This window comes from Oncorhynchus kisutch, linkage group LG29, assembly GCF_002021735.2.
Source record: "Oncorhynchus kisutch isolate 150728-3 linkage group LG29, Okis_V2, whole genome shotgun sequence".
NCBI lineage: Eukaryota > Metazoa > Chordata > Actinopteri > Salmoniformes > Salmonidae > Oncorhynchus > Oncorhynchus kisutch.
The window spans coordinates 22,999,706-23,027,485 of record NC_034202.2 but is presented as its reverse complement, the minus strand read 5'-3'; the positions used below and the strand labels follow the sequence as shown (position 1 = coordinate 23,027,485).

The 27,780-nt window shown below is 42.1% G+C and overlaps 1 protein-coding gene across 2 annotated transcripts in view; it reads left to right on the top strand.

Annotated features, from left to right (window-relative positions):
• The first annotated feature begins 4,160 nt into the window (after nucleotides 1–4,160).
• The window catches only part of arrdc1b (arrestin domain containing 1b), a 44,511-nt gene continuing 20,891 nt past the window's right edge, over nucleotides 4,161–27,780 (top strand). For both annotated transcript variants that reach the window (XR_002252700.2, XM_020466330.2), the window contains exons 1-2: nucleotides 4,161–4,342; nucleotides 26,503–26,613. Coding sequence is in view for 1 of the 2 variants with exons in the window: in XM_020466330.2 (XP_020321919.1) it covers nucleotides 4,225–4,342; nucleotides 26,503–26,613 (229 nt within the window). In the remaining variant the exon portion in view is untranslated. The remainder of the gene's footprint in view (nucleotides 4,343–26,502; nucleotides 26,614–27,780) is intronic.

The following is a 27,780-nucleotide window of genomic DNA, read 5'->3' as shown; positions in this document are numbered from 1 at the left end:
CACCTGTACTGACCTCGCCTTCTGGATGATAGCGGGGTGAACAGGCAGTGGCTCGGGTGGTTGTTGTCCTTGATGATCTTTATGGCCTTCCTGTAACATCGGGTGGTGTAGGTGTCCTGGAGGGCAGGTAGTTTGCCCCCGGTGATGCGTTGTGCAGACCTCACTACCCTCTGGAGAGCCTTACGGTTGTGGGCGGAGCAGTTGCCGTACCAGGCGGTGATACAGCCCGCCAGGATGCTCTCGATTGTGCATCTGTAGAAGTTTGTGAGTGCTTTTGGTGACAAGCCGAATTTCTTCAGCCTCCTGAGGTTGAAGAGGCGCTGCTGCGCCTTCTTCACGATGCTGTCTGGGTGGGTGGACCAATTCAGTTTGTCTGTGATGTGTATGCCGAGGAACTTAAAACTTGCTACCCTCTCCACTACTGTTCCATCGATGTGGATAGGGGGGTGTTCCCTCTGCTGTTTCCTGAAGTCCACAATCATCTCCTTAGTTTTCACCTCCCTGACCAAAGCCCTTCTCCCCCAATTGCTCAGTTTGGCCGTGCGGCCAGCTCTAGGAAGAGTCTTGGTGGTTCCAAACTTTTTCCATTTAAGAATAGAGGCCACTGCGTTCTTGGGGACTTTCTGTGCCTCGACACAATCATGTCTTGGAGCTCAACAGACAATTACTTCGACCTTGGCTTGGTTTTTGCTCTGACATGCACTGCCAACTGTGGGACCTTATATAGACATGTGCGTGCCTTTCTAAATCATGTCCAATCAATTGAATTTACCACAGGTGGACTCCAGTCAAGTTGTAGAAACATCTACATGCACCTGAGCTCAATTTCGAGTCTCATAGCAAAGGGTCTGAATACTTATTTTATTTTTACTAAATGAGCAGAAACGTGTAAAAAGCTGTTTTTGCTTTGTCATTGTGTTGTGTGTAGACTGCTGAGGACTTTTTAAAAATGTTAATCTATTTTAGAATAATGCTGTAATGTAACAAAATGTGGAAAAAGTCAAGGGGTCTTGAATACCTTCCGAAGGCACTATATGCTCGAACTACATAGCTGAATCTGGGACCAATTTAACAACCGTCATGTATACAATTTGAAGGTTGGTTCAAACTGCCGTTGGTACTACGCTTGTAGTTAAATCCATAACACATCATCAAACAACCCAGCAGTAAATGTCTATAAACTGGTTGCATAATACATGGGTTTACCTGATTTGAACCTAGTAGGTGTCTGGATGAGGATGTTGAGTATAATAGCCTTCTGAGACCAGAACGTTTTTAATTTTTTTTTAAACATAATGTAAGTCTTTGATGTGGAAAATTAACTTATTACCTAAACATGTTATTTATTTTTTATTGTATGTGCAATTTGTCCTCCGTAGTGGTCATTAAGGACATAAATATTAAAACATTAACATTACAGCCAATGGTACAGTAGGTGAAAAACATAGTTGCGGCGTCCAGGTGTCAACTACTGAGGGCATTTCTTGATAAGCTCTTATTTATTTTAGGTGAAAAACATAGTTGCGGCGTCCAGGTGTCAACTACTGAGGGCATTTCTTGATAAGCTCTTATTTATTGTGAAAAGAATATATTACACAGTCCTCATAACTCACTTAACTATTCCTGAGATATTCACTTACTAGAAACAATTTGAATATCAAACTCAAAAAAATGTTAATTAATAATTACATACATTTCCATACACACTTCCATAAAATGTGCTAATTTTGACGGCAGCCATTTAATTAAGAACCAGGAAGATAAAGTTGTCAAGGTCACACCCCCACATGTGATATCAGTGAAAAGCCAAGTGTCAATGGTGGGTGTAGCTGGTGCATGGAAGTCAGGCGCAGGAGAGCAGAGATGAATGGACAAAGCACTTTACTTAGGCATTCATAATACAGAACGCAACCGAGTCACAACACAAATGCTCAAAGAACAAATGAGGCAGCACAAAGTATGAAACCCAAGTACAAAGTACCGGCTGCCACAAATCACGGGTATAAATAAAACCCGCCGCAACCCAGCCCGGAAGCATGCCAACCATGACAATACAAAATACCCCACACAGACATGGAGGGAACAGAGGGCGAAATACACATGTAAATTAGTAGGAGATGTAAATCAGGTGTGCAGGAAGACAAGACAAGACAAAAACAAATGGAAAATTAAAAGTGGATTGGCGATTGAGAAGACCAGTAACGTCGCCCGAACAAGGAGAGGAACAGACTTCGGCGGAAGTCGTGAAACCAAGAATGTCCTCTCAAAGGGACAACAGGACTTATACAGTGGTTTGTATGGCATCAGAGGTATGGACCAAGAACTGATGTGTACTAGAGAGGACAAAAATGAATTGCTGGATCTCAGGAGGATATGATGTGTGCTACTGATATCAAGTCCTGATATCTGAATGGCTCTATATGCTGGTGTTACTTCCATCTACGCCTTCAGTTGCCATTTCATGTGGCTATGGACTGCTGCTGGAATCACGTTTATATTCATTGATTTATCCTATGCATTTGAAAATGGCTCATAAATTCAGTAATAGAGGTGGAGTGAATGTCAAAGAGGGTAATTTCAGATACTTCTACAGGCGTTTGAACCTACAGTGAATCAGCAACCTGGAGGCATATACAACATGCTGCTTCAAAATTAAATACTTATTCAGACAAGATGAGAACCATTTCCATGGATACTGGCAGTAGCTTGGCAACTACTGCGTCTGTCTGTTGTCATGGAAGCATCTGTCTCATTGCATGTGATGTACTCTGCTTTTTTAACAGCCCAGTCATTGTCTCTCTCTCTCTCTCTCTCTCTCTCTCTCTCTCTCTCTCTCTCTCTCTCTCTCTCTCTCTCTCTCTCTCTGACACACACACAAGCTTGGGTGTGTGTGTGTGTGTGTGTGTGTGTGTGTGTGTGTGTGTGTGTGTGTGTGTGTGTGTGCAAATGCAATAACTGTATGTTTCACAAGCTTGCACTTCAGTATATCACCTGCACTAATAAAGCAATAAGCGTAGATAAATTACTTACTCAGCTTAAACGGGGAACAACTAGCTCCTCATTTGGGAACAGAAGTCCCATTACCACTTCAGCTTGGGAGCTCATTCTCTCCAGGACACTTTCATTCTTTTCTCTGAGAGCTATAAACTATCGCATTCCTTTGCTCCAGGGGTAGGCAACCATGGTCCTGGTGTGCCGCAGTCACTTCATGTTTTTGATTTAAACACTCTGGAAAACCAGGTGTGTTGAATTTTGTCAATCACTGAACTAATCCATTAGCTCAGTTGGTCTGACGTGGTGCCCAGTTGGGACAAAATCCTGCAATATCTACGTCACTCCAGGAACAGGGTTGCCTACCTCTGCTCTGATCAGCCATCCTTTCTGAGTGAGACAAATTGCTGATGTCAGCAGCATGTAGCTAATCTCGATCTGGAGATGGGGAGTGCCCTGCTGTCTACCATTTTCTAGTGAGGTGGGGATGGAGGTGGAGATGGGTGAAGAGAGGGGTAACCCACCATACAGTGTTTGATGCATCCGTCCTGTAATTCAGTGAATGTGTGGTCCAACTCAATCAATGTCTGCAAAATAGCATGTTTAAGAAATATAGAACATTTCAGAGACCAATGTTGAGTAGAGTAATGTGTACTGTGGTTATTACAGTGTTATTATAGTATCTCCATTGGGAGGTGTACTGTGAATATGCCAAGATGACCTAAACGCAACTGCTTGAATAACATATATTTACATTATGTGGCTAGTTATGAAAGAGTAGGCTACCAACCTTGAATATTTTTTTATAAATATATATTTGTTATTATTAACAACAAGTATAACAAAATACACTTGCATATAATACATATTTGTTTATTGACGTCACTGCTCTTGAAAACTCGGTGGAGTGCATGCTGCAGGTGAGATTAGAGAGCCAGAGACGGAAGGGGAAGCGAGACATCCCACTCCCTCGTTTTTCTGGTTATATTACAGTCCAATGAACTAGCAGACTAGACCCAGCTGCTATCGCATTGGTGCCTATCGGGAGAGCCACCCCCTTAAGCAGACCGAAACTAACCATGTTTTTCAGTGGTAAACGGCCTTAGTAGTACATCTTTATTTATCCACCATCTTCGAGAGAGCTCGGTTCAAATTTCCATAGGCGGCGGTAGACCTGTCCCTCGCGCACCATAATCTGTTTTTTTGTTGTGAGACGCGGAGGGTAGCGAAGTCATGGGCAAGCTTCAGGAATTCGATATTACTTTTACCAACAACAAAGTGGTCTACAGCCCTGGCGAATCCATAAGTGGAACTGTGAAAATTACAAGTGGTAGCTCACTGCAATATAAGGGTAAGATTTAATTATGTGTTGATACATGTACCACTGGCTCAACGAAGCGCATTAGGATTCGATTTCGGTGGACGAACTGCTGGAGGGGTGGAACTTTTCTGCTCTTTACATGGTTTAAATGAAAGATGCTGTCCTTAATTTCCAAAAATGACATATATGAGTTTTCTATTGTCTATTGTATTTGCCTTTTGTCATGTAACATTGTATTAGTAGTATCCTACATTTATGTTTGGATAGCTATTGTGCATTGGTGCTGGGTAGTGGGCATGCCTGTTCTTGACTGTGACAGCTGCTGATTTCAGATGTTTACAGCAGTTTTGCTAACAGTTACTTTCAGACAGTAGCAACATCCCGTAACATTATCGCATCCTGTTTAGTTCTAGTTTAGTATGACCTGTAGTTTAGTTATCATAGTTGTATATATGTTGCCAGTTATTCCAATATGATGTGGAGAAAAACCACAAGAACAGAAAGTCAACAGGTGTGGCAGTGTAGTGTTTTTTTTTTTCAAGGTGTGAATGTCTGATTTTAATCTGCTCAATTCCCACTGGACAGACGACAATTCAACGTCTATTCCACGTTGGTTCAACGTTTAAATTACATTTAAATGACGTGGAAACAACGTTGATTCACCCAATGTGTGCTCAGTGGATTGTTACTTAAAAAGACAGATCATTTGAGGTTTTGTATAGATTATGTTTTTGAGATGGTAGAAGGTCGAAAATAGGTTAGGTAAGGTGGAGGGCAGCTTGTGAGGTTTCCATGAAGGTACACAAAGCACTCATTGTTTAAATTGTGTGTAGAAGTGATCTTAGATGAGATTCCTGTCAGATAATAGGGGAATGCAATCAGCCCATTGCAATAGACAACTTCACAATAAGTATATTTCACTTCACATGATATATGACCATTACACAACATCATTAACAGCTCCTTGCTTGCAATAATACAGTATATGGAATTTTCAGACTTGTGAGATGGCAGTCTCATCTCACAGACAAGCCTAGTGCGATGGCAATAATCTATTAGGCAATAAGATTTTGGCCCTTTAAATTGGCAAGTGTGGTTACTTGAAATGCAAACCCTTCCCAGAATCCCCATTAATGTAGTTTGACTAATGCCAAGTATTTTGCAAGCATCCTTTGTCTGACTTCCACTTCAATCTGTTTGCTTTCTTTATTAAACACCTGCATATGGATCTGATCTAAATTTGAAATCACATGATGTGTGTTATTCAAGTATTGCTATTAAGTTTGAATATCATATATATATATTTTCTGTCTCAATCATGTCGTGTGACATGGTGAATTTAAGGCAACATTTCTCAGTCTCCTTGACATTCTGAGCCTGATCCACCTTGAAATGTATGTATTAGTAGATTAAGACCGTCCCATGTTTGCAGACCTGTGACACATCGCATTAAGACGGGTCGTGGCGTGTACTGTGATACGTTACACTGGGAGGTCATATTGGCACCGGGCCAGCCGATCACACATCCCTATGGTGACTGATGAGACTAGTAGGTGTGAGCTCCGAGGACGGAGACACTTGGGGGGTAGTGTTAGTGGGTAGGTGTTGTCATCAGCCTAACACCAACACCCTCATAGAATCCGGCAGTTGTCAGTAGATAGTCTGTAACTTGCCTACCACATTCTCTGTTTAAGTAATACACTCACAGCATTCACATTAGACTTCTAGTGTGAAACCTGTGATCAGACCATGTTATCATCCCCCAATGTGATATATGGCATGGCCTTAGGTTAAGAGATTCTGGACCCATTTCAGGCTCTTTCTCAGGCATGACATCACCCTTTACTGTAAATGCCCATCTATGTGATCAATGACATCATCCTTTTAGATGCAATGGCTCCCCTATTTGATTGATGACATCATTATCCATTAAATGCCTTGACTCTAAATCTAATTAACGACAGAATATTTTAAATGCCCTGGCTATAACCGGATAAATTGTCTTGATTTCTTTCCAGTAGTAATGCCAGCCATGTTTTTTTAGACTGTGATTGGTGAAACATTAATACCAGACAAATAGGGTCCAGGAGTACTCTGTATTCCTATCACAGGCTGTACCCTCTCCCAATACTCTCACTATCTATCTCAAAACACCAGACATATAAACCTGTTTTTTGGAGACCGAAAGAAAATCTATGTAGATTAGTGAGAACAGAAAATACATCATGTTTTCTGTGTCCACCCCTAATGTTCAGATTCAAATTCAGAATGCCATTGTTCAAATGTATCCCATCTTCTCTTGATATGGTTGCTGCTGCCTCATTCCAAACCGATGGTGATATATACCATACTTTCCTGTGTGACAAATGTCAGCACTCTTGTCTTCTCTCCCACAGAGGTTTGTTCCTCAAGCTTCACTGCCGATTGCCGGAGGGCCACTGCCACCCCGCAGAGAGAAAGGAGGGGAAATTGGTTGAAATTGATCTCTGTCTCCTAGCCACACCATTGTCCGTGAGCTACCTAGTGCCTACACAATCAGCCTAGTCTCTCCTCTCGTTTAGTCAGTCTGCATGAAGTCTGTAAGGCCCCAGGAGACAATGGGTCCTCAAGAGCTTTTTAAAATCATTCTGCTGATGTGTAGCCATGTCTATTTGGCTCTAGAGCCAGCCCTAGCAAGCCCTGAATCATGTTGAGGAACTGCATCAGACACTGCATTAACACCATGTTATTGTATTTCATTCTGTCATCGTCACTATATGCAACAGGACTGCTGTGAGGATATTTTAGTAAAGGAGATCAATCGGGTGTGTCGTTTCTGTGGATAAATATGTGCTTTTGTGTGTATACACTATCTGGCACTACAGTACATACTATTATGTGTATGCTATCCATTACATGGATGTCTTCATTATGTGAGCTTTATGGACTGGCTCAATACCTGCCTTGCATCTGCATTGTGGTCTGAGTGAGGTGTATACAGTTACCCAGTGTTGTACAGCAACAAATAGAATAGCAAGAACAGTGGTGTGGTGCAGCCTATGGTGTGTCTGTATGTAGAGACGGACCTTGAATGATGAGGGAGATTCACTGGCCCACTGTATTATTGATGAAGAGTAGACCATTAGTCTATTTCCATTGATTATCTAGCAGAGGAAGACAAACACAAGGGGCGGCAGCATTGGGCCAGTAACCGAAAGGTTGCTAGATCAAATCCCCGAGCTGGCAAGGTAAAAAAAATGTCATTCTGCCCCTGAGCAAGGCAATTAACCCACTGTTCCCCAGGCGCCGTGTATGTTGATTATGGCAGCCCCTCACATAAAGGCTCTGTTCCGTTCTGTTTTTCTTTGGTTACTTAGCATTCATTCAGTGGCAGGGGAACCCACAGATTCAATAATAAGACTGTGACCGTCCCTTTATAGATCTGACGTGGTGGCTGTGAGAATCATGGTGTCTATTACATGTATGTTCACTGTACTGCTCTGTGTTGACTGGCTGTATGTCTTTCCCGGAGCTTCCCCTGGGTGAGCAGCATGGTGGGCCCCAGTCTGAATATGTGACCCGATTCAGGAAACTAGGCGTAGGTCGCAAGTCACGACTTCACAGGAGAGCAGTTTCAATGTAAAAACAATTTCTATCGAAATGTGTTTTTTTTGTCGGCAGAAATGCCTTCTTGAACATGTTAACTTTCATGTGCCTTAATAACAAACTTGTATGCCATCTGTAAATATGAATACAATTGTTCAATTATGACCCTTGTTGGTTAAGCCACATAAAAAGATAGCAACCTTCCACCTAGTCATGATTGGCTGAGATAATGAGTGGGCTGGACACGCCGAGAGATGAGTTCGGATTGGTCTGCCATATAGAGGGCATTTGTCTATTTTAGCTGGTCAGTCTGTGTTGGAATTCTGTCGAACGCTGATTTTAAAAAATGTAGCTGCATAATGTTTGCTCTCCACTTTCTGGAGGATCGAGTCTTGAAATCAGTGGAATTAGAGTACGATAGCTAAAGAGATGGCGAAAACACTTGTTTCTGGATTACGTCTTCACACTAAAACCATTTGTGGCATAGATTCATGACAGGGAGACGCGTCCACCATGTATGTAAGATAGTCTAGCTAGCTACATTTTCAGATATTACACGTTTAACACTTTTACAAAGTGGTTTCATTTCAAGCTAAAGTGTATTGTTAGCTACTGTTAGCTGGCTGGCTCGTTAGCTAACGTGATGTGATGTGTGTGATCTTACATGTTGTTTGCCTAGCTACGTTCCTTGTTTACCTAGGTAGCTAGCTACAACACCCATTGAATATGGCCGGTGTCAGTAAAAGTCGGCAAAAAAGCATAATGAAATTGTTGCCAGCAGATCCGTTTAGGCTGTTTTCATGTTATCCAGAGGTAAACAAATTATCGGCCAGAGCATTAACGAGATGTGTGGGGCTAAAGCTTAAGAGGGTGTGAACGATGCTAAATGGGTGTAGACAAAGAAGAGCTCTCTCACCGAAACACTAAAATGCCATTTTCTCAAAAGTGAGTTGACAAGTTTATCAACTTTCAAAGCAGAATTACTTTCCCATTGTTCTTCAAATGCAATGTACGATATACCATTTTGTAGCTCTGAGTCTCTACTTTTATCCAATGTAAAAAACTGAAATTCAAATATTGCTACATAAGACTGAATCCAGGTGGTGAGTCACATATAGACATCTGATACAGTAAGGTAACCCCACTGTATTGATACTGCTGGTTTCATCAGGCTTTGGGAAGCTTGTGGTTGACTAGCATGTTTCCGTTTGCCTTGCTAGGCCTACAAAACACAAGGCTTTCAAACGCATGTCATTTGGATTTGTGCGACTGTGCAAGGTTTTGTTATCACTATCAGTTTGAACTTTTATGGTTCATTCCCTAGTGACCTGGGAAACCACCAACCAGCATGAACCTTGATGACTCTTCCGTCTCCCCCAGTTCAGCACACACTCCCTGGCTTCCTGGCTGCAAATTGTAGTGAGTCACAAAGAAAACCTTCCCCACAGGGCCAGAGTCTCAGTTTCTCCCTGGTCTGTCTAGATTGAGGGGTTTGACTAAATCATGATATCATCATAGCCCTGAAATAGTGTGGAGGGAAGGTTGTTGGTGATTAACCTAGATGTATCAGACTCAGGTGGCAAAAGGCCCAATCATCAGACTTTGACTGGACTACTTACCACGGGTAAAAAAAATATTTATACAATATTGTTTCATGGCATCCCTAACAGCCACCAACCACTACCTCCCCCTTGGCTTAGATATGATTTAACCTTTTCTGGCCTGCGTACCCCAACTCCCTCATAAACCCCTAATCTATCAGAATCCCTTGGTGGAATCCCACCCCTTCCTCACCTCACACATCTCCTCCACTCTTTTTTTCTAAGTTAACAGGACTTAGTTCCCTTATTGTATTGTAATATTGTAATATCTGCATGGCTAGTGTACTTGGCTCCACTGGAGACATTGGTTTTAGTAGACTTCCTTTCCGCTTGTCTCTTCTGCAATGATCTGTAAAGGTGTAAGCAACAAGTTCATTCTCATCATTTGACTGGCTTTAACTTGTTCAATCGTTACAGATCCATGAAGTCAGAGGAAAGGATGTACTGGAGACTGCCAAAATAAATCAAACACCAACATAAAGTGTCCTAATAGGGCATTGGTAGAGTTGGGACGATATGGACAAAAATCCATTGCAATAAATTGCTTAAATTAATGTGATAACGATAAATAGAAAGATAATTAATGTGCAATAAAAAAATATGATCCTTTGAACTACTAGTTCTAGTTTGATTGTTGTAGCCATCAATTGTCCCATTAACAGTCACCCATTTTAGCAAACATATTTAATTTCAAACTTCACATTCCTCTAGTAAATATCGTTGTAATGAACGATATGTGACCGACGGCCTTGATTTGGTCTTATGTGTTTATTTTTTATTTTTTTAACATTCTACCCCCTTTTTTTCTCCCCAATATCCAATTGTTAGTAGCTACCATCTTGTCTCATCGCTACAACTCCCGATTTCGTGGTATCCAATTGTTAGTAGCTACCATCTTGTCTCATCTCTACAACTCCCGTACGGGCTCGGGAGAGACGAAGGTTGAAAGTCATGCATCCTCCAATACACAACACAACCAAGCCGCACTGCTTCTTAACACAGCGCGCATCCAACCCGGAAGCCAGCCGCACCAATGTGTCGGAGGAAACACTGTGCACCTGGCAACCTTGGTTGGCGCGCACTGCGGCCGGCCTGCCACAGGAGTCGCTGGTGCGTGATGAGACAAGGATATCCCTACCGGCCAAGCCCTCCCTAACCCGGACCACGCTATGTCAATTGTGAGTCGCCCCACGGACCTCCCGGTCGCGTCCGTTTTATGTTTGATGAAAGGAGAGACACAGAGCTACAAAATAGTATATTATACACTGCATTTGAGGAACAATTGGAAAGTAAATCTGCTTTGAAAGTTGACAAACTTGTAACCTCACTTTTGAGAAAATGGCCTTTGAATGTTTTGGTACCTACTGAAGAGCTCTTCTTTGTCTACACCTATTCAGCATCATTCACAACCTCTTAAGCTTTAGCTCCACCAATCTCTTTAAATGTTGATCCGAGCATTCTGTCCTAACAACAGCAGTCAAGCACCCAAGCGAACTGGCTAACAATGGTTGCATTGACATTCTATTAAATGGACACTTGCATAGTGGAGTCTTTTGTTAAGACATGTAGCTAGCTAGCTAAACAATGAACCATAATCCCAACTCATGACATTACTACCCTGCATGAATCTGCAGGTAGCTAACCAAACAGGTTCAATGTTAGCTAGCTAATATTAGGCTATAACTAGCAAAGCAAATGGCTCTGAGATACGAATAATAGGATCATACATGTAACGTTAGCTAGCGAGCCAGCCGTGTTTTCTCCATCTCCTTAGCTATCAAACTCTAACTCCTCTGATTTCAAAACTTGGTCCTCCAGAAAGTGGAGAGCAACACTTATGCAGTTCTACTAAGCAATATATAATTTTTAAAGCTGCGTTAGACAGGATTACCTACACATACTAACCAGCTCAAATAGACAGAAGCTTGCTATATGGCAGACCAGCCTGAACTAATTTCTCGGCATGTCCAGCCCACTCATTATCTCAGCCAATCATGGCTAGCAGGAATGTTGGCTAAACCAACCAGGCTCGTAATTTAACAATTTTATTTGTATTTACAGATGGTAGAGATGGAAACTCGAGTCCGAGACTCGGTCTTGAGTTGCACTTAAGTCGCAAAATTACTTGTGACTTGACTTAGACTCGTGATCAGTTGCCTTGAGACTTGACTTGGATTCTAGATGAGAGACTTGTGAACAATGTAAGTCAGTACTGGGATAAGTTTTTGTTGTACATTCTGTCAGATAACATGGAACACGTCTGTAGCCACGAAGTGCTTTGAAAGGCTGGTCATGGCTCACATCAACACCCAGAAACCCTAGACCCACTCCAATTTGCATACCGCCCCAACAGATCCACAGATGATGCAATCAATATTGCACTCGACACTGCCTTTTCCCACCTGAACAAAAGGAACACCTATGTAAGAATGCTATTCATTGTAGCACAACGTTCAACACCATAGTGCCCTCAAAGCTCATCAATAAGCTAAGGACCCTGGACTAAACACCTCCCTCTGCAACTGGATCCTTGACTTCCTGATGGGCCGCCCCCAGGTGGTAAGGGTAAGTAACAACACATCTGCCACGCTGATCCTCAACACAGGGGCCCCTCAGAGGTTCGTGCTCAGTCCCCTGCTGTATTCCCTGTTCACTCATGACTGCACGGCCAGGTACGACTCCAACACCATCATTAAATTTGCTGATGACACAACAGTAGTAGGCCTGATCACCAACGAGACAGCCTATAGGGAGGAGGTCAGCGACCTGGCCGTGTGGTGCCAGGACAACAACCTCTCCCTCAACGTGATCAAGACAAAGGAGATGATTGTGGACTACAGGAAAAAGAGGACCGAGCACGCCCCCATTCTCATCGACAGGGCTGTAGTGGAGCAGGTTAAGAGCTTCACGTTCCTTGGTGTCCATGTCACCAACAAACTAACATGGTCCAAGCTGACCAAGACAGTCATAAAGAGGGCACGACAAAACCTATTCCCCTCAGGAGACTGAAAAAGATTTGGCATGGGTCCTCAGATCCTCAAAAGGTTCTACAGCTGCACCATCGAGAGCTGGTTGCATCACTGCCTGGTATGGCAACTGCTCAGCATCCGACCACAAGGCACTACCTTGGGTACATCACTGGGGCCAGTACATCACTGGGGCCAAGCTTCCTGCCATCCAGGACCTCTATACCAGGCCGTGGAAGGAGGCCCTAAAAATTGTCAGACTCCAGCCACCCTAGTCATCGACGGCAAGCGGTACCGGAGAGCCAAGTCTAGGTCCAAGAGGCTTCTGAACAACTTCTACCCCCAAGCCATAAGACTCCTGAACATCTAGTCAAATGGCTACCCGGACTATTTGCATTGTCCCCTCCCCCCCTTTACACCACTGCTACTCTCTGTTGTCATCTATGCACAGTCACTTTAATAACTCTACCTACATGTACATACTACCTCAACTAACCAGTGTCCCTGCACATTGACTCTGTATTGGTACCCCCCTGTATACAGTCTCGCTATTGTTATTTTACTGCTGCTCTTTAATTACTTGTTACTTTTATCTCTTATTCTTGTCCATATTTTAAACTGCATTGTTGGTGTTGGGCTCGTAAGTAAGCATTTCACTGTAAGGTGTACACCTGTTGTATTTGGCGCATGTGACTAATACAATTTGATTTCATTTGAACAGGCGGCATTGTAACACAAATTAGTTTAATCCAGAGGGCTGAAAAGCGTTCTAGAATGTCCAAAAATATGCAGACAATAACGTATCGATTTCAAGTGTTGGCTGTGCCTGCCACCAGTGCCCCAGTGGAGAGAGTGTTTAGTCATGGAGGCCTCATCATGCGCCCTCATCGTGCCAGGCTCAGTGCAAAAACGCTGACTAACTTGATCTTTCTGAAATGTAAACTGTCTGCAACAGAAATGTTCTCCGTCTTAGGGCACAGGATGTAATTTGCTACTTGTATTTCTGTTAAATGTCATGGTCAGTAAGTATATTTTAGTATATTTTTTTATAATCAAATCAAATTTATTTGTCACATACACATGGTTAGCAGATGTTAATGCGAGTGTAGCGAAATGCTTGTGCTTCTAGTTCCAACAATGCAGTAATAACCAACGAGTAATCTAACCTAACAATTCCACAACTACTACCTTATACACACAAGTGTAAAGGGATAAAGAATATGTACATAAAGATATATGAATGAGTGATGGTACAGAACGGCATAGGCAAGATGCAGTAGATGGTATCGAGTACAGTATATACATATGAGATGAGTAAAGTGGCATAGTTTAAAGTGGCTAGTGATACATGTATTACATAAAGATGCAGTAGATGATAAGAGTACAGTATATACATATACATATGAGATGAATAATGTAGGGTATGTAAACATTATATTCAGTAGCATTGTTTAAAGTGGCTAGTGATATATTTTCCATCAATTTCCATAAATTCCCATTATTAAAGTGGCTGGAGTTGAGTCAGTGTGTTGGCAGCAGCCACTCAATGTTAGTGGTGGCTGTTTAACAGTCAGAGGGCCTTTTTTCAGTCACTCAGTCCCAGCTTTGATGCACCTGTACTGACCTCGCCTTCTGGATGATAGCGGGGTGAACAGGCAGTGGCTCGGGTGGTTGTTGTCCTTGATGATCTTTATGGCCTTCCTGTGACATCGGGTGGTGTAGGTGTCCTGGAGGGCAGGTAGTTTGCCCCCGGTGATGCGTTGTGCAGACCTCACTACCCTCTGGAGAGCCTTACGGTTGTGGGCGGAGCAGTTGCCGTACCAGGCGGTGATACAGCCCGACAGGATGCTCTCGATTGTGCATCTGCGCTGCTGCGCCTTCTTCACAATGCTGTCTGTGTGGGTGGACCAATTCAGTTTGTCTGTGATGTGTACGCCGAGGACCTTAAAACGTACTACCCTCTCCACTACTGTCCCATCGATGTGGATAGGGGGGTGCTCCCTCTGCTGTTTCCTGAAGTCCACAATCATCTCCTTAGTTTTGTTGACGTTGAGTGTGAGGTTATTTTCCTGACACCACACTCCGAGGGCCCTCACCTCCTCCCTGTCGGCCATCTTGTCGTTGTTGGTAGTCAAGCCTACCACTGTAGTGTCGTCCGCAAACTTGATGATTGAGTTGGAGGCGTGCGTGACCACACAGTCGTGGGTGAACAGCGAGTACAGGAGAGGGCTCAGAACGCACCCTTGTGGGGGCGGCCCGTCAGGAAGTCCAGTACCCAGTTGCACAGGGCGGGGTCGGGACCCAGGGTCTCGAGCTTGATAACGAGTTTGGAGGGTACTATGGTGTTAAATGCTGAGCTGTAGTCGATGAACAGCATTCTCACATAGGTATTCCTCTTGTCCAGATGGGTTAGGGTAGTGTGCAGTGTGGTTGCGATTGCGTCGTCTGTGGACCTATTTGGGCGGTAAGCAAATTGGAGTGGGTCTAGGGTGTCAGGTAGGGTGGAGGTGATATGGTCCTTGACTAGTCTCTCCAAGCACTTCACCATGTTGTTTAGCTCAGTTACCTTAGCTTTCTTGGGAACAGGAACAATGGTGGCCCTCTTGAAGCATGTGGGAACAGCAGACTGGGATAAGGGATGATTGAAGATGTCGTACAATCATACAATCAATTTGACATATATATTTTTTTACCAATCTAACTACATAACATAAGGGTAATAATTTATTTGAATTGTAAATTTCGAGTCTATTAATGAACTAGGTAAATCAAGATGTAGCCTAGGCTTATTCACAATACAGGTGAATGCATATTCAATAGGAGTGCGTGCATTGAGTTATTGAGCTTGTTTTGGTTGATTTCATGAGGCTACAGAGGAAAAACAGTCTGTTCCCTTCCATTTGGGACTTATTTTATTGTACTGATCAACAGCTTTTCCAAGGAAGAATCAACCCTTTATTTTATGGAAGTGTGCACTGTTTCTATATGTTATTCTCACGCACAGAAGATGATATTGAGAGATGTGAGGCAGGGGAGATGAAGAAAATGAAGAATGTTTTTGGTGACAATCAACTTTGAAATCAGCAATATTTTGCATTATCACGGTTTTGTACTATGGTAGTGAATTGATGTTGTAAGCTAGCAAGGAAAGTTGACCTACAAAGCTTGAAGCTACCAGTATCTTCTTGTATTGTAAAGTGTTCTAGCCTGTAATGCTAATGGGCATTGTTGTGCGAACAGTAATTAACAGTTTAAAAAAATACATGCCTTGTAGCATTATTCAAGTGTGTTAACTTCTATGCAACATAAGGGACGATACAGCCCAGACTCCCAAGGGAGTGCAGTGTCTCCTCAGGACAGGCTACAGCTAGCAATGAGTAAGTGGAGCAGGCATGGAGCAGGCACGGTGATAGACAGACTTGATCCTCTCTCAAATCAGCACACAACGCTAGACACATTTGACAGTAGTAACGAAAGTAGCAAAAATTATTCTACTGAACCGTTTCTCACAAAGTTTCGCTATACTGTGCAACACTAGTATGGTCGATGCGGCAAATTTTCGGTTTATTGTCCCAGCTCTAGGCGTTGGGCCAGCACGAGCAGCCAGAACAGCTTCAATGCGCTTAGGCATATATTCTACAAGTGCCTGGATCTCTATTCGAGGGATGTGACACCATTCTTCCACAAGATGGTGGTGGAAAATGCTGTCTTAGGTGTCGCTCAAGAATCTCCCATAAGAGTTCCATTGGGTTGAGATCTTGTGACTGAGACACATATATACACACACACACTCTTTTAACCCTCCATGCTCTTTTGAGATCCCTCTTTCAAAGTCACTGAGATTTCTTCTTCTATCCATGGTAGCCAAAATAATGGGCAAGTGTTTCCTTTATTTTGGCAGTTACCTGTAACTAGTCTAGAGATCAAACCCTTCCTGGGTGGAGATGGATGAGTCACCTACCACTTGTACATTGTGTAAGAGACAGAGACATTGGTTTCCTGCTTAGAGATACAGATTACATTTTGATTGTCATTATCTACACACCAAGTGGATTTTCCAGTTAGCGTGTGCTGTTCTCTGTTGTTAACTTGACATAATGTGTCAGGCACTTAGCCTGGTGTTGTATTGTTTAAGGCTGTATGAGCTCACAAAACTATCTGGTTTCCTGTAACCCTCATGATAACAAGGATCCAAACATTGATCAAGCCTTGGAATGATTGTCTTGAAAGGCCAGGGTTCACCCATCCTTGGAGGCCCTTGTAGACAAAAGGGATGGGAGAGGTTGTATTGGGGGTGGTGGGGAGCTGGAAGATTGTCTGGAATGTCACACATTCCACAGTTAACAGAACCACTCTCTACTGCTGGACACAGAATGGGTGGTTTGATGGATCTGAGCTGACTACACAACACACAAGACCACACTGTACACTGAGTGTATAATAGCCACTATCACTTGAGACAGGTAAGCAAGCCAGCAGCTGTCGTGTGTGTGTGAAGGTAATGTGTTGGTTACCATGACACCAACTCTGATCAATGGCCACTGGAGAGAGGAGGTTTCTACCTTCCCCCTTCACTTCTCCACCTGTGATAGCCCTCCCCTCTCCTCCCCCTCTCCTCTCAAAACAAAGGCTCCTCTTGCCTCAGGAGTCTATTTATCTCCATCTAGTTTACATCATGTCACACAACAGTTTATGCTACTTGTAATTTTTTGTATGGTAATGGAATCATGCTCAAAATGCATTTATCAGGTCACACATTTCTTTATTTGACCTAGTTTGCTGTATGTCAGATCAAGTGGCAAAATTCCCAACCTGGCCCAATTCCATCATGGCTACCTAATTATCCCCCTCATTCCTAATCGGCATATATCACTCCTCACCTCACCACCTGATAGCTGATGTGTGGTGAGTGTTCTGGCACAAAAATGGTCACCGTGCATCACCCATTTGGGGTGAGGTGAGTTTCTCCCTACTATGTAAAGTGCTTTGACTATCCATGTTGGTAGAAAAGCACTATATAAATCCAATCTAGTATTATTCTTATTATTATTAGGTTGAGTATTTAAGGATTCAACGCAACATGACCCAAACTGACATGGTTATTTCCTATTTGGTGCACCTGGGTAAATACAAGAGTAACCACATTCACCCGTTTTTGAACTTCTCAGGATTCTAAGAAAGGCTATGAAGTAGTAGTTGAAGTAGTAGTTGAAGTAGTTTAACTATTTTGATGAGTATTTGAACAGGCCTTTAAATAGACACATTGATGTGTATAGACTTCACAGATTTCCTCAAATTACAACCTACTTCTTCCACAATAATTCAGCAGATCCTCCAACTCAACAATGTGTAACATAATTAGGATTTTATTTAATCTGATTTTTACAAGATACTACGAGGCAACAAACCAGTTTGTACAGTAGGCTATACATAGTTTTATATAGGCCATATGATATAATCCTAATTCCAAAGGCTCAAAGATTAACATTATAGACAAAAGCATAATGGCAATCAGTCACAATCAACATTTAAAAAAACGGCCTTTTTGATGGATGATTTAACATATACTCATCATGCTGCTGTGCCTTATCTGTATGTACACAATCAAAGCAGACCCCATATTGCAAATAAATCCCTCTGAAAGGCAAGGCAGGGTTTAGGCCTAACTCTGGCTCTTATTTTAACTCTGCAGGATGGTTGGTGGAAATGTACAAGGCCTGTACAAAGTCTTAAAAGGAGATTGAGGATGCCAAGAGTAGCCGACTCTACAGTTTTGTTACATGGTTTGTAATGGCTCGGCTGTGGGCCAGACTGGCTCAGACAGAGGATGCTTGGTAGGAAAATGTGTGGAGGGGAACTGCATACTCTTCCAATAATATACAGTGCATTCGGAAAGTATTCAGACCCCTTGACTTTTTCCACATTTTGTTACGTTACATCCTTATTCTAAAATGGATTAAATCGTTCCCCCCCCCTCATCAATCTACACACAACACCCCATAATGACAAACCAAAAACGGATTTTTTTAAATATTTTTTATACGGAAATATAAAATGTACATAAGTATTCAGACCGTTTACTCAGTACTTTGTTGAAGTACCTTTGGCAGCGATTACAGCCATGAGTCTACTTGGGTATGATGCTACAAACTTGGCATACCTGTATTTGGGGAGTTTTTCCCATTCTTCTTTGCAGATACTCTCAAGCTCTGTCAGGTTGGATGGGGAGCGTCGCTGCACAGATATTTTTATGTCTCTCCAGAGATGTTCGATCGGGTTCAAGTCCGGGCTCTGGCTGGGCCTCTCAATGACATTGAAAGACTTGTCCCGAAGCCACTCCTGTGTTGTCTTGGCTGTGTGCTTAGGGTTGTTGTCCTGTTGGAAGGTGAACCTTTGCCCTAGTCTGAGGTCCTGAGCACTCTGGAGCAGGTTTTCATCAAGGATCTCTCTGTACTTTGCCCTGTTCATCTTTCCCTCAATCCTGACTAGTCTCCCAGTCCCTTCCGCTGAAAAGCATTCCCACAGCATGATGCTGCCACCACCATGCTTCACCGTAGGGATGGTGTTGGCCAGGTGATGAGCGGTGCCTAGTTTCCTCCAGACGTGACACTGGGCATTCAGGCCAAATAGTTCAATCTTGGTTTCATCAGACCAGAGAATCTTGTTTCCTTTAGGTGCCCTTTGGCAAACTCCAAGCGGGCTCTCATGTGCCTTTTACCGAGTTGTGGCTTCCGTCTGGCCACTGGTAGGTGGAGTGCTGCAGAGATGGTTGTCCTTCTGGCCGTCATTGTAAGAATTTGTTCTTAACTGACTTGCCTGGTTAAATAAAAATAAATAAATAAACATGGACAGGACTAAGGAGTTTTGAAAATGTGATGAGTTTTTCGCTTCCTGGACCAAACCTCACACGGGTAAAGCGCTCACTAAATAACACCTTTCCAACTAGGATATGCTACGTTTGACCTTTTATAGGGTACCCCTCTCTGACGCACACTTCTCGACGTCCAGCCAATCATGGCTGGCGTAGTGCAATGAAGGCTTCTGATGAATACACTGGGGGTGTATCCCATAGTGAAATACCTCACTTATACTATCAGAGAAACAAGTCATAACCTAAAGTTTTCACTCTGGGTGCTCCTGCAGTAGCACCGTGCCCAGACCCCTAACATTTCCCCCAATTAGGCTCAGGTCCAGGTCCTCATGACCTGAGGAGTTTGGTTATCCCCAAAGAGCACATAATGGTATCAGTGGAAATCAGCAGAGATTAAGAAGGGGGATGGATGTCTGTTCTGCCCCTTCTTTTATGGCCAGTCAGCAGACAGAGATGAGGAGTCAGGCATGGGCACTTACTGACCACTATACTCTCAATTAGAGCTAAGACGATAAACAGAAAGTTACCGACATTGCCTTCCTCTTACTGAAGCATTTTGCATAAGCCAGTAATTTTCTTTGATTTTGCAATACAACATTCCTGTAGATAGGCTAATGGTTTTAGAACAATTTGATCAACAGTAATAGCCTAGGCATTATTTTGTATTCCTGCTATGAAAGTATCTGCTTGTCCACTTTTGCTGTCGGCTGCTGTGTGAGCAAGCCACTTGGACTCCCTCTCCTCACTGTGAGCATGGAGAAGTGAGAGATGCGGCTCAATCTTATTTGGCAAATTTTTAAATTGTGTCTTTTACATTGGATAAAAGTAGATACTCAGAGCTAGAAAATGGTATATCATATACTGCAGGAGGAACAAAAAGTAAGTCATTCTGCTTTGAAAGTTGATAAACTTGTAACCTATTTTGTTTGAAAATGTCTCTTGAATGTTTTGGTACACCTTTAGTATTAGAGAGCTCTTATTTGTCTTCACCCATTCAGCATCGTTCACACTCTCTTAAGCCTTGGCCGCACTCAGCTCTTTAAGGAGACACATGTGAGGCCATGTACTAAACAACCAAATATTTCAGACTAAAGGCTGGTTTATACTATGGGTGTGATCATATATTCAATCTGGAGTGCTAGAGTGTGCTCAGAGTGCGTGCGCTCTGGGCGTTCGTAAACTCAGAGCTTTGTCAAATTGTCCGTTCATAAACACAGAACTTTCAGAGCTCACACTGGACACTGGCCGAGGAGTAGGGTTGATCGAGCTTTCTGACCTAACAACAGCAGCAAGCACCCAAGCTAACTGGCTAACGTTGGCTAGCTACTTCCAGACACAAATGAGGGAACAGTTCACTCTGAACATTTTACTAGCCCTAGCATAGCTGGTTACGTTGTTTTTATGTTATACCGAGCGTTGGTGACTACAAATGTGCTGCTGGCAAAAAATGTATTACGCTTTTTTGCCAACCTTTACTGACCAGTTCAACGGGTGTTGAGCGTTCGAAAATTCGTAAATTCGTCAGTTATTCTGCGCTCTGGCACACTCAGATGAGTGCTTTGAAATCAGAGTAGATAGCCAGAGCGAATTTACCAGCTACGTCTTATGACAGTTGTCACAGTGACATCATGAACATTTCTATTGAAATGGTTACTTGCATAGTCGAGCCAGCCAGCCAGCTAACATTAGCTAGCTAGCTGAAAGCAAGAGGCTCTCAATTTTTTTGCAGCTCTTTAAGATTTAATGAGGATAGTGAGCGTGGCATTGGATTACTGGAGTGTAAGGATGGGATATGTTGAAAATGACGAAGTACGGGTGATCTCTGCCCTGCTAATGGGCCTCATGTAAAACTGGAGGCTACAGGTTTTCATTAGTGTTGTAACTTTAAAAGTGATATGTGCTGTGAATAGAAACATTCAAGTAAAGTGAAGGTGGACAGATCTCAACAGGGAGTTTCAAGTCTTCAGCTTTCTCTCTTGTTGCAAACACCATTCTTTATTTAGGGGAAGTCAGCGTGGATTTGGCTCCTTAAAAGGTACCACCCTTTTTTATCTTAGGATGCTTTATCTTATGTGAACTTGTGTGTATATGTGTGGGTGTGTATGCTACTGTTGACATCACGTGGACCTCTAAGACTGAGAACATCCATGGAATGTTCCTCCTGGTGTCCCAATAAATTCAGCAGACCTTTTTAATCTGCTCATTAATACTCCTGATCTAGCTGTGATGAAATACCAGCCTCTGGACAGACACAATCCTCCCCTTTGTTTGAGCCACAGTTCCGCTCCTTGTTTTGGCTGGAGGAAAACGAGCTACCGCTGTCTTTTATTGTTCTCTTAAATGCCAGACCTTAAACAAACCCACTGTAGCTCCTCTGTTTTCCGCCCCACCAGTTGAAACCCTTCTAAGGGTGCTCGTAAACAAGGAAATATCATTATCAGCCCAAAGTTAGCAGTCTGTCTTTTGTTTTCCCTGCCAGTTCCTCTCGCCTGACACACACGCTGACTCATTGTTGCCATGCAGGGATGTCACTAGGGGTCATGTTCTCTAACTGAATGACTTCATATCATGGCCCTGATTGGGTGCACTGTCAGGGCAACCCTCTATCTGTTACCGAGGAGATTTCTTCCCAACAAGATAGTTGCATTGCCCACCTAGGCATGTACCAAAAGATTAACTAGGCCAATAACATTAACCAAAGGTTTAAAAATCCATGTCAAATCACAGGAACTCTAGGTTCTATAGTCCTGTGTAGCTAAATTGGTAGAGCATGGCACCAGGGTTGCGGGTTCGATTCCCACGGGGGGACCAGTATGAAGAAAGTATTCAAATGTATGCAGTCACTACTGTAAGTCGCTCTAGTTAAGAGCATCTGGTAAATGACTAAAATGTCAAATGTTTGAAAGAACACAGACACATTACAAACTGTAATGCAATATTGCATAATAGTTTCTATGAAAGTGTGCCCTCAAAGACATTCCTGTGGGAAGAGGAGAAAGGTTGTAATGTCAGGTATAATAGGTCCTAGACAAAAAGTCCTTCAAACCTACACAAAGAAGTAGGGAAGGGGAAGAAAATGTGAACTATTCTAAGCTCTCAACCAAGGGATAAGGAGTGCTTATAATTAGAGGTCGACCGATTAATCGGCATGGCCGATTTAATTAGGGCCGATTTCAAGTTTTCATAACAAAGGGGTAATCTGCATTTTTGGACGCCAATTATGGCCGATTACATTGCACTCCACGAGGAGACTGTTTTCCGCCCCACCATCATATCGCATGTGGACATTTCTTATGGCATTTGGCCAAAAAAAAGTGACTTTTGACTTCCTATGAAATCATATTGCACATGGACAAAACATATGCCTTATGAACAAGTAAAAAATAAATAAATAATGATAATAAAATTTGACAAAAGTATATTCAGACATATTCAGCCTACGCTGCCTTAATCACCACCTGTTACACGAGTGCAGCAAGGAGCCAAGGTAAGTTTGCTAGCTAGCATTAAACTTATCTTATAAAAACAATCAATCTTAACATAATTACTAGTTAACTACACATGGTTGATGATATTACTAGTTTAACTAGCTTGTCCTGCATTGCTAATAATCAATGCGGTGCCTGTTAATTTATCATCTAATCACAGCCTATTTCGCCAAACGGGTGATTCGCAAATAAAAGCACTGTCGTTGCACCAATGTACCTAACCATAAACATCAATGCCTTTCTTAAAATCAATACACAAGTATATTTTTTTAAACCTGCATATTATTTAGTTAAAATAAATTCATGTTATCAGGCAATATTAACTAGGGAAATTGTGTCACTTCTCTTGCGTTCTTTGCAAGCAGAGTCAGGGTATAATGCAGCAGTTTGTGCCGCCTGGCTCTTTGCAAACTGTGTGAAGACCATTTCTTCCTAACAAAGACCATAATTAATTTGCCATAATTTTACATAATTATGACATAACATTGAAGGTTGTGCAATGTAACAGCAATATTTAGACTGATGGATGCAACCCGTTCGATAAAATACGGAATGGTTCTGTATTTCACTGAAAGAATAAATGTTTTGTTTCCAAAATAAGTTTTTACGGATTTGACCATATTAATGACCTAAGGCTCGTATTTCTGTGTGTTTATTATATTGTAATTAAGTCTGATCGAGCAGTAAGCATTCATTCAAACAGCACTTTCCTGTGTTTGCCAGCAGCTCTTCGCAATGCTTGAAGCACAGCGCTGTTTATGACTTCAAGCCTATCAACTCCCGAGATTAGACTGGCAATACTATAGTGCCTATAAGAACATCTAATAGTCAAAGGTATATGAAATACAAATGGAATAGAGAGAAATAGTCCTATAATTCCTATAATAACTACAACCTAAAACTTAACTGGGAATATTGAAGACTCATGTTAAAAGGAACCACCAGCTTTCATGTTCGGAGCAAGGAACTTAAACGTTGGCTTTTTTCACATGGCACATATTGCACTTTTACTTTCTTCTCCAACACTTTGTTTTTGCATTATTTAAACCAAATTGAATGTTTCATTATTTCTTTGAGACTAAATAGATTTTTATTTATGTATTATATTAAGTTAAAATAAAAGTGTTCATTCAGTATTGTTGTAATTGTCATTATTACATTATTGGTATCGGCTTTTTTGGTCCTCCAATAATCGGCATCGGTATCGGCGTTGAAAAATCGTAATCGGTCGACCTCTACTTATGATACAACCATCCATGTTTGTCAAGGTCCTGATCATATGAACACTTCCAGTACTGGAGTAGCCTACGCTGGCTGATCCTTTGGGGATCAGCTTTAATCTGTATCCTGTGAACGGGGAGAATAAACGTTGAAAATTGAAACTAATAAATGGAGCCGGTGTTCTCCACGCCTACTGACATGTTTCTCCTACACTTATTGAACCATGTTATAGGCCTTGGAAGGACTCAGCATATTAGAGTGAACACAAAGACAGACACTGAGTCAGAACTCGCTCTAGTCTCTCCTCTCTCCCACTCAGCAATGCATTCTCTGATCATTTGTTGTGTTTGTTTGATGCTCAGAGGTTGTAAATACTTCATGTGTGATCTAATAAAGGATGGCTCAAGACTGCTAAACTTCTGTTAACATTACTATGTGTGAGTGATTCTTGTAGGCACTGCTGGTAGGTGTATGAAGGCATATAGTTCTGCTGACACAGGAAGTCATGTGCTGCCTTACAGTCAGTATATCTGCTGTTGTGGTGGGGTTAGCAGATTAGAGATGGCTCCCCTCCACTGGTGACAGTAGAGTTAGCGAGCTATCCTCTACTTGTGTGTCACTCGGTCACACAGTCCATAACTGCGCAGTGTCATATGCTACCACTTCCATCCCTGTACAGATCTCTCCATCTCTGACCTCTCTCTCTCCCTCCATTTTTGACAATGTGAGGCCATGAGGGAACATGATGCTATAAGAGAGGAGGAGCGTGACCTTGTGTGAACATGGTGTTCCACTGCACATTATCAAAAGGTTTCAGTTCTGAGAGATATGGACAGAGTCAGACAGAGCTCTGACTACAGGGAAAGGGGGATATCTAGTACAACTGAATGCATTCAACTGAAAAATCTCTGAATCAGAGAGGTGCAGGGGGCTGCCTTAATCAACTTCCATGTCATCAGTGCCCAGGGAACAGTGGGTTACCTGCCTTGCTCAGAACGACAGATTTTTATCTTGTCAGCTTGGGGATTCGATCCAGCAACCTTTCACTTACTAGCCCAATGGTCCTACCCACCAGGCTACTTGCTGCCCCTACAGCCATTGACATGTGCTGTAATGCAGTGCTGTGTGGTGAATTGGGCTTTAGAACATCCCCCAGGCTTACCCAACCAGAATTTTTTTTCCAGAATGGATTTTTCTAACAATCATTGGACACAAAATGGTCCCCATTCGACACTTGTTTCATATGAATATTGGCAAACACTGATACTGTTTCTTCGCTGTTTCCTCCACGTTCTCCATCTGTTAACTACACAATACAATCAAGTGTCTGTTTTGTTCGATTATTTACAACCAAGAGAGAATAGAGCCACCCTAACCAGCAGCAGCAGCCGCCGCTAATGGCAAAATTTAACCCATTGTGCTTTTTACAGCAAAACATATGACTGGCTCAACTGTTCTGGGGAACTACTGTAAGCTTCATATTGTAAAATAATGTGACCAATGAAATGAAGGATGGAATCTGCTTTATCTCCTAACATATTGCACAAGTTGACTACGTATTTATTAGCTTAAAAAGTAGCCTTAAATATTCAAATGTATTGAACAACTTCAAAGAAATTGTTTTGACAATATTGACGCTATTGGAAAAACCATCCTGTGAAGTTTTCCAAATACCCCAATATACAATTTACCACCTAAGCCTAGTATGGAACTCAACACAGCGGTCCTTAAACCACACAGAGCCTCTCCATACATCACGTCACATGTGTTGTGTCTGCTGTGTGCGGTGTGATCATGATGTCACTCTCAGATCCCTCTGAGGATCACACTAACCCTCTGGGGAGAGATAGGAGCTTATCATAGATTAGTAGTGGCTGCATGTTATGCTACATCATTAAACATGATAAAAATCTCCTGGAACACGTCTAGGTTGACCTTTACTTACATAATGATAAACCCAAACTTTTCTGGGTAATATTATCTGAAGTTTGATGTAGAGTCCGCCTATCCCGATAGGGCAAGGGTGGCTGGCTTCCCCGATTATAGGCTAGCAATTGGAATTTACTTGCATTAGCTTCTTAGTAACATATTCAATAGCCCCATCGAACAGGTGAGTGGTGAGGCTATTCCAGTCTATGATACAGATCACTCTACAAACCCCTCGCTATTGAATGTTTAGTGCTGCTATTTTTACACAGCACAGTGAGCACACCAGTGCCAAGAGTTTCATTTAAAGGGGTTCATGTTGAACATGTGGCTTCCTGTCAACAGCAAAACATATTTATAGACACCATTCATTGAAAACTCTGCTATTTGGTGTTTATAGCATCCATATGTGGGCTTTTTTTTATACCAACTCATGACAGATAGAAAAACTCATAATGGAGAGAACTATGAATGATAGACAAAGTTAGTTAACTGCACAGTTGATTGAATCTTTTCTTTCTTTCCATTCCAGCCATTAAGGTGAACTGCCTGGGATCATGTGGGGTCTCCAACAAAATGAACGACACGTCGTGGACACTGGAAGAGCAATACTTCAGCAGCACACTGTCTGTAGCTGACAAAGGTGAGGATTATGGAAGCCATTTTGGGGCTACTAATACAAAATATATAGAGTATAATATATAGAATGAGAATCTAAATAGAGGCTGGTCGAGTTGCAGCCCTCTTCATCTCTGTTGAATTATAAAATGCTGTGAAAATAATGTAGCATTCTGCCGCTCGATTAGGTTTTTGTCCTAATGGCCAAATTTCAACTACACATATATATACTCAATGCAGTAAGCATTATATCAAAATAATCATTTTTCATGCCTCTTAACGGGATTCTTTGGGATTTTTATCTACTTCTACTGAATAAAGTTAGAGGTTATTTTGTGAGCCAATGCTTACTAGCATAAGTGCAATGACTGGAAGTCTACGGTATCTACCAGCATGCTAGCTCATACCATAGACTTCAAGTCATCGCGCTAACTCTAGTTAGCAATTGCGCTAACTCTAGTTAGCAATTGCGCTAACTCTAGTTAGCAATTGCTCTAACTCTAGTTAGCAACTTCCTTCAAACTGCAAGCAGAGATATAAAAATGGTATCCACGAATTCATCTGACTCTCGGGAAGTAGATAAAGGGCTTCATGGGCAAAATCCTGAAGTATCATTTAATATAGGACAAATTAGCCAACTGAAGATTTCAACAGAATATTTATTATTACTCCCATCTGTCACATGCACTTATGTTGGTGTTTATCTACCTTAGTTGAATGCGCTTGACTGACTAAGTCTCTCTCTAGATAATAGCATCTGCAGAATGACAAACATGTACACTTACAAAGCATGCTGGGTATTATTGTGATGAACTCCACCCCGAAACAAGTACATATTTGGTCGGTGCAGACCAGATCCAAATCTGAACAAATCATATACTTCTAGGCTATGTTTCACAACTTTGAACATCACATTATAGTACGGCACAGCTTAGTACAGTAGAGCACAGTAGAGTCATGTACAGGACAGTCATCAAGTTTTATTCAGTAGAGTAGAGTGTAGTAGAGTACAGTACAGTATAATTTAATTCAGTAGAGTACCGTGGAGTTTAATTCAGAAGAGTACAGTACAGTTTAGTTTAGTTTAGTTCATTATAGAAGAGTACAGTACATTAGAGTAAAGTTGGGTACAATACAGTACACTATATTTTACTCTGCTGTACATAACTGTACTATATTCTACTTTTCTTTA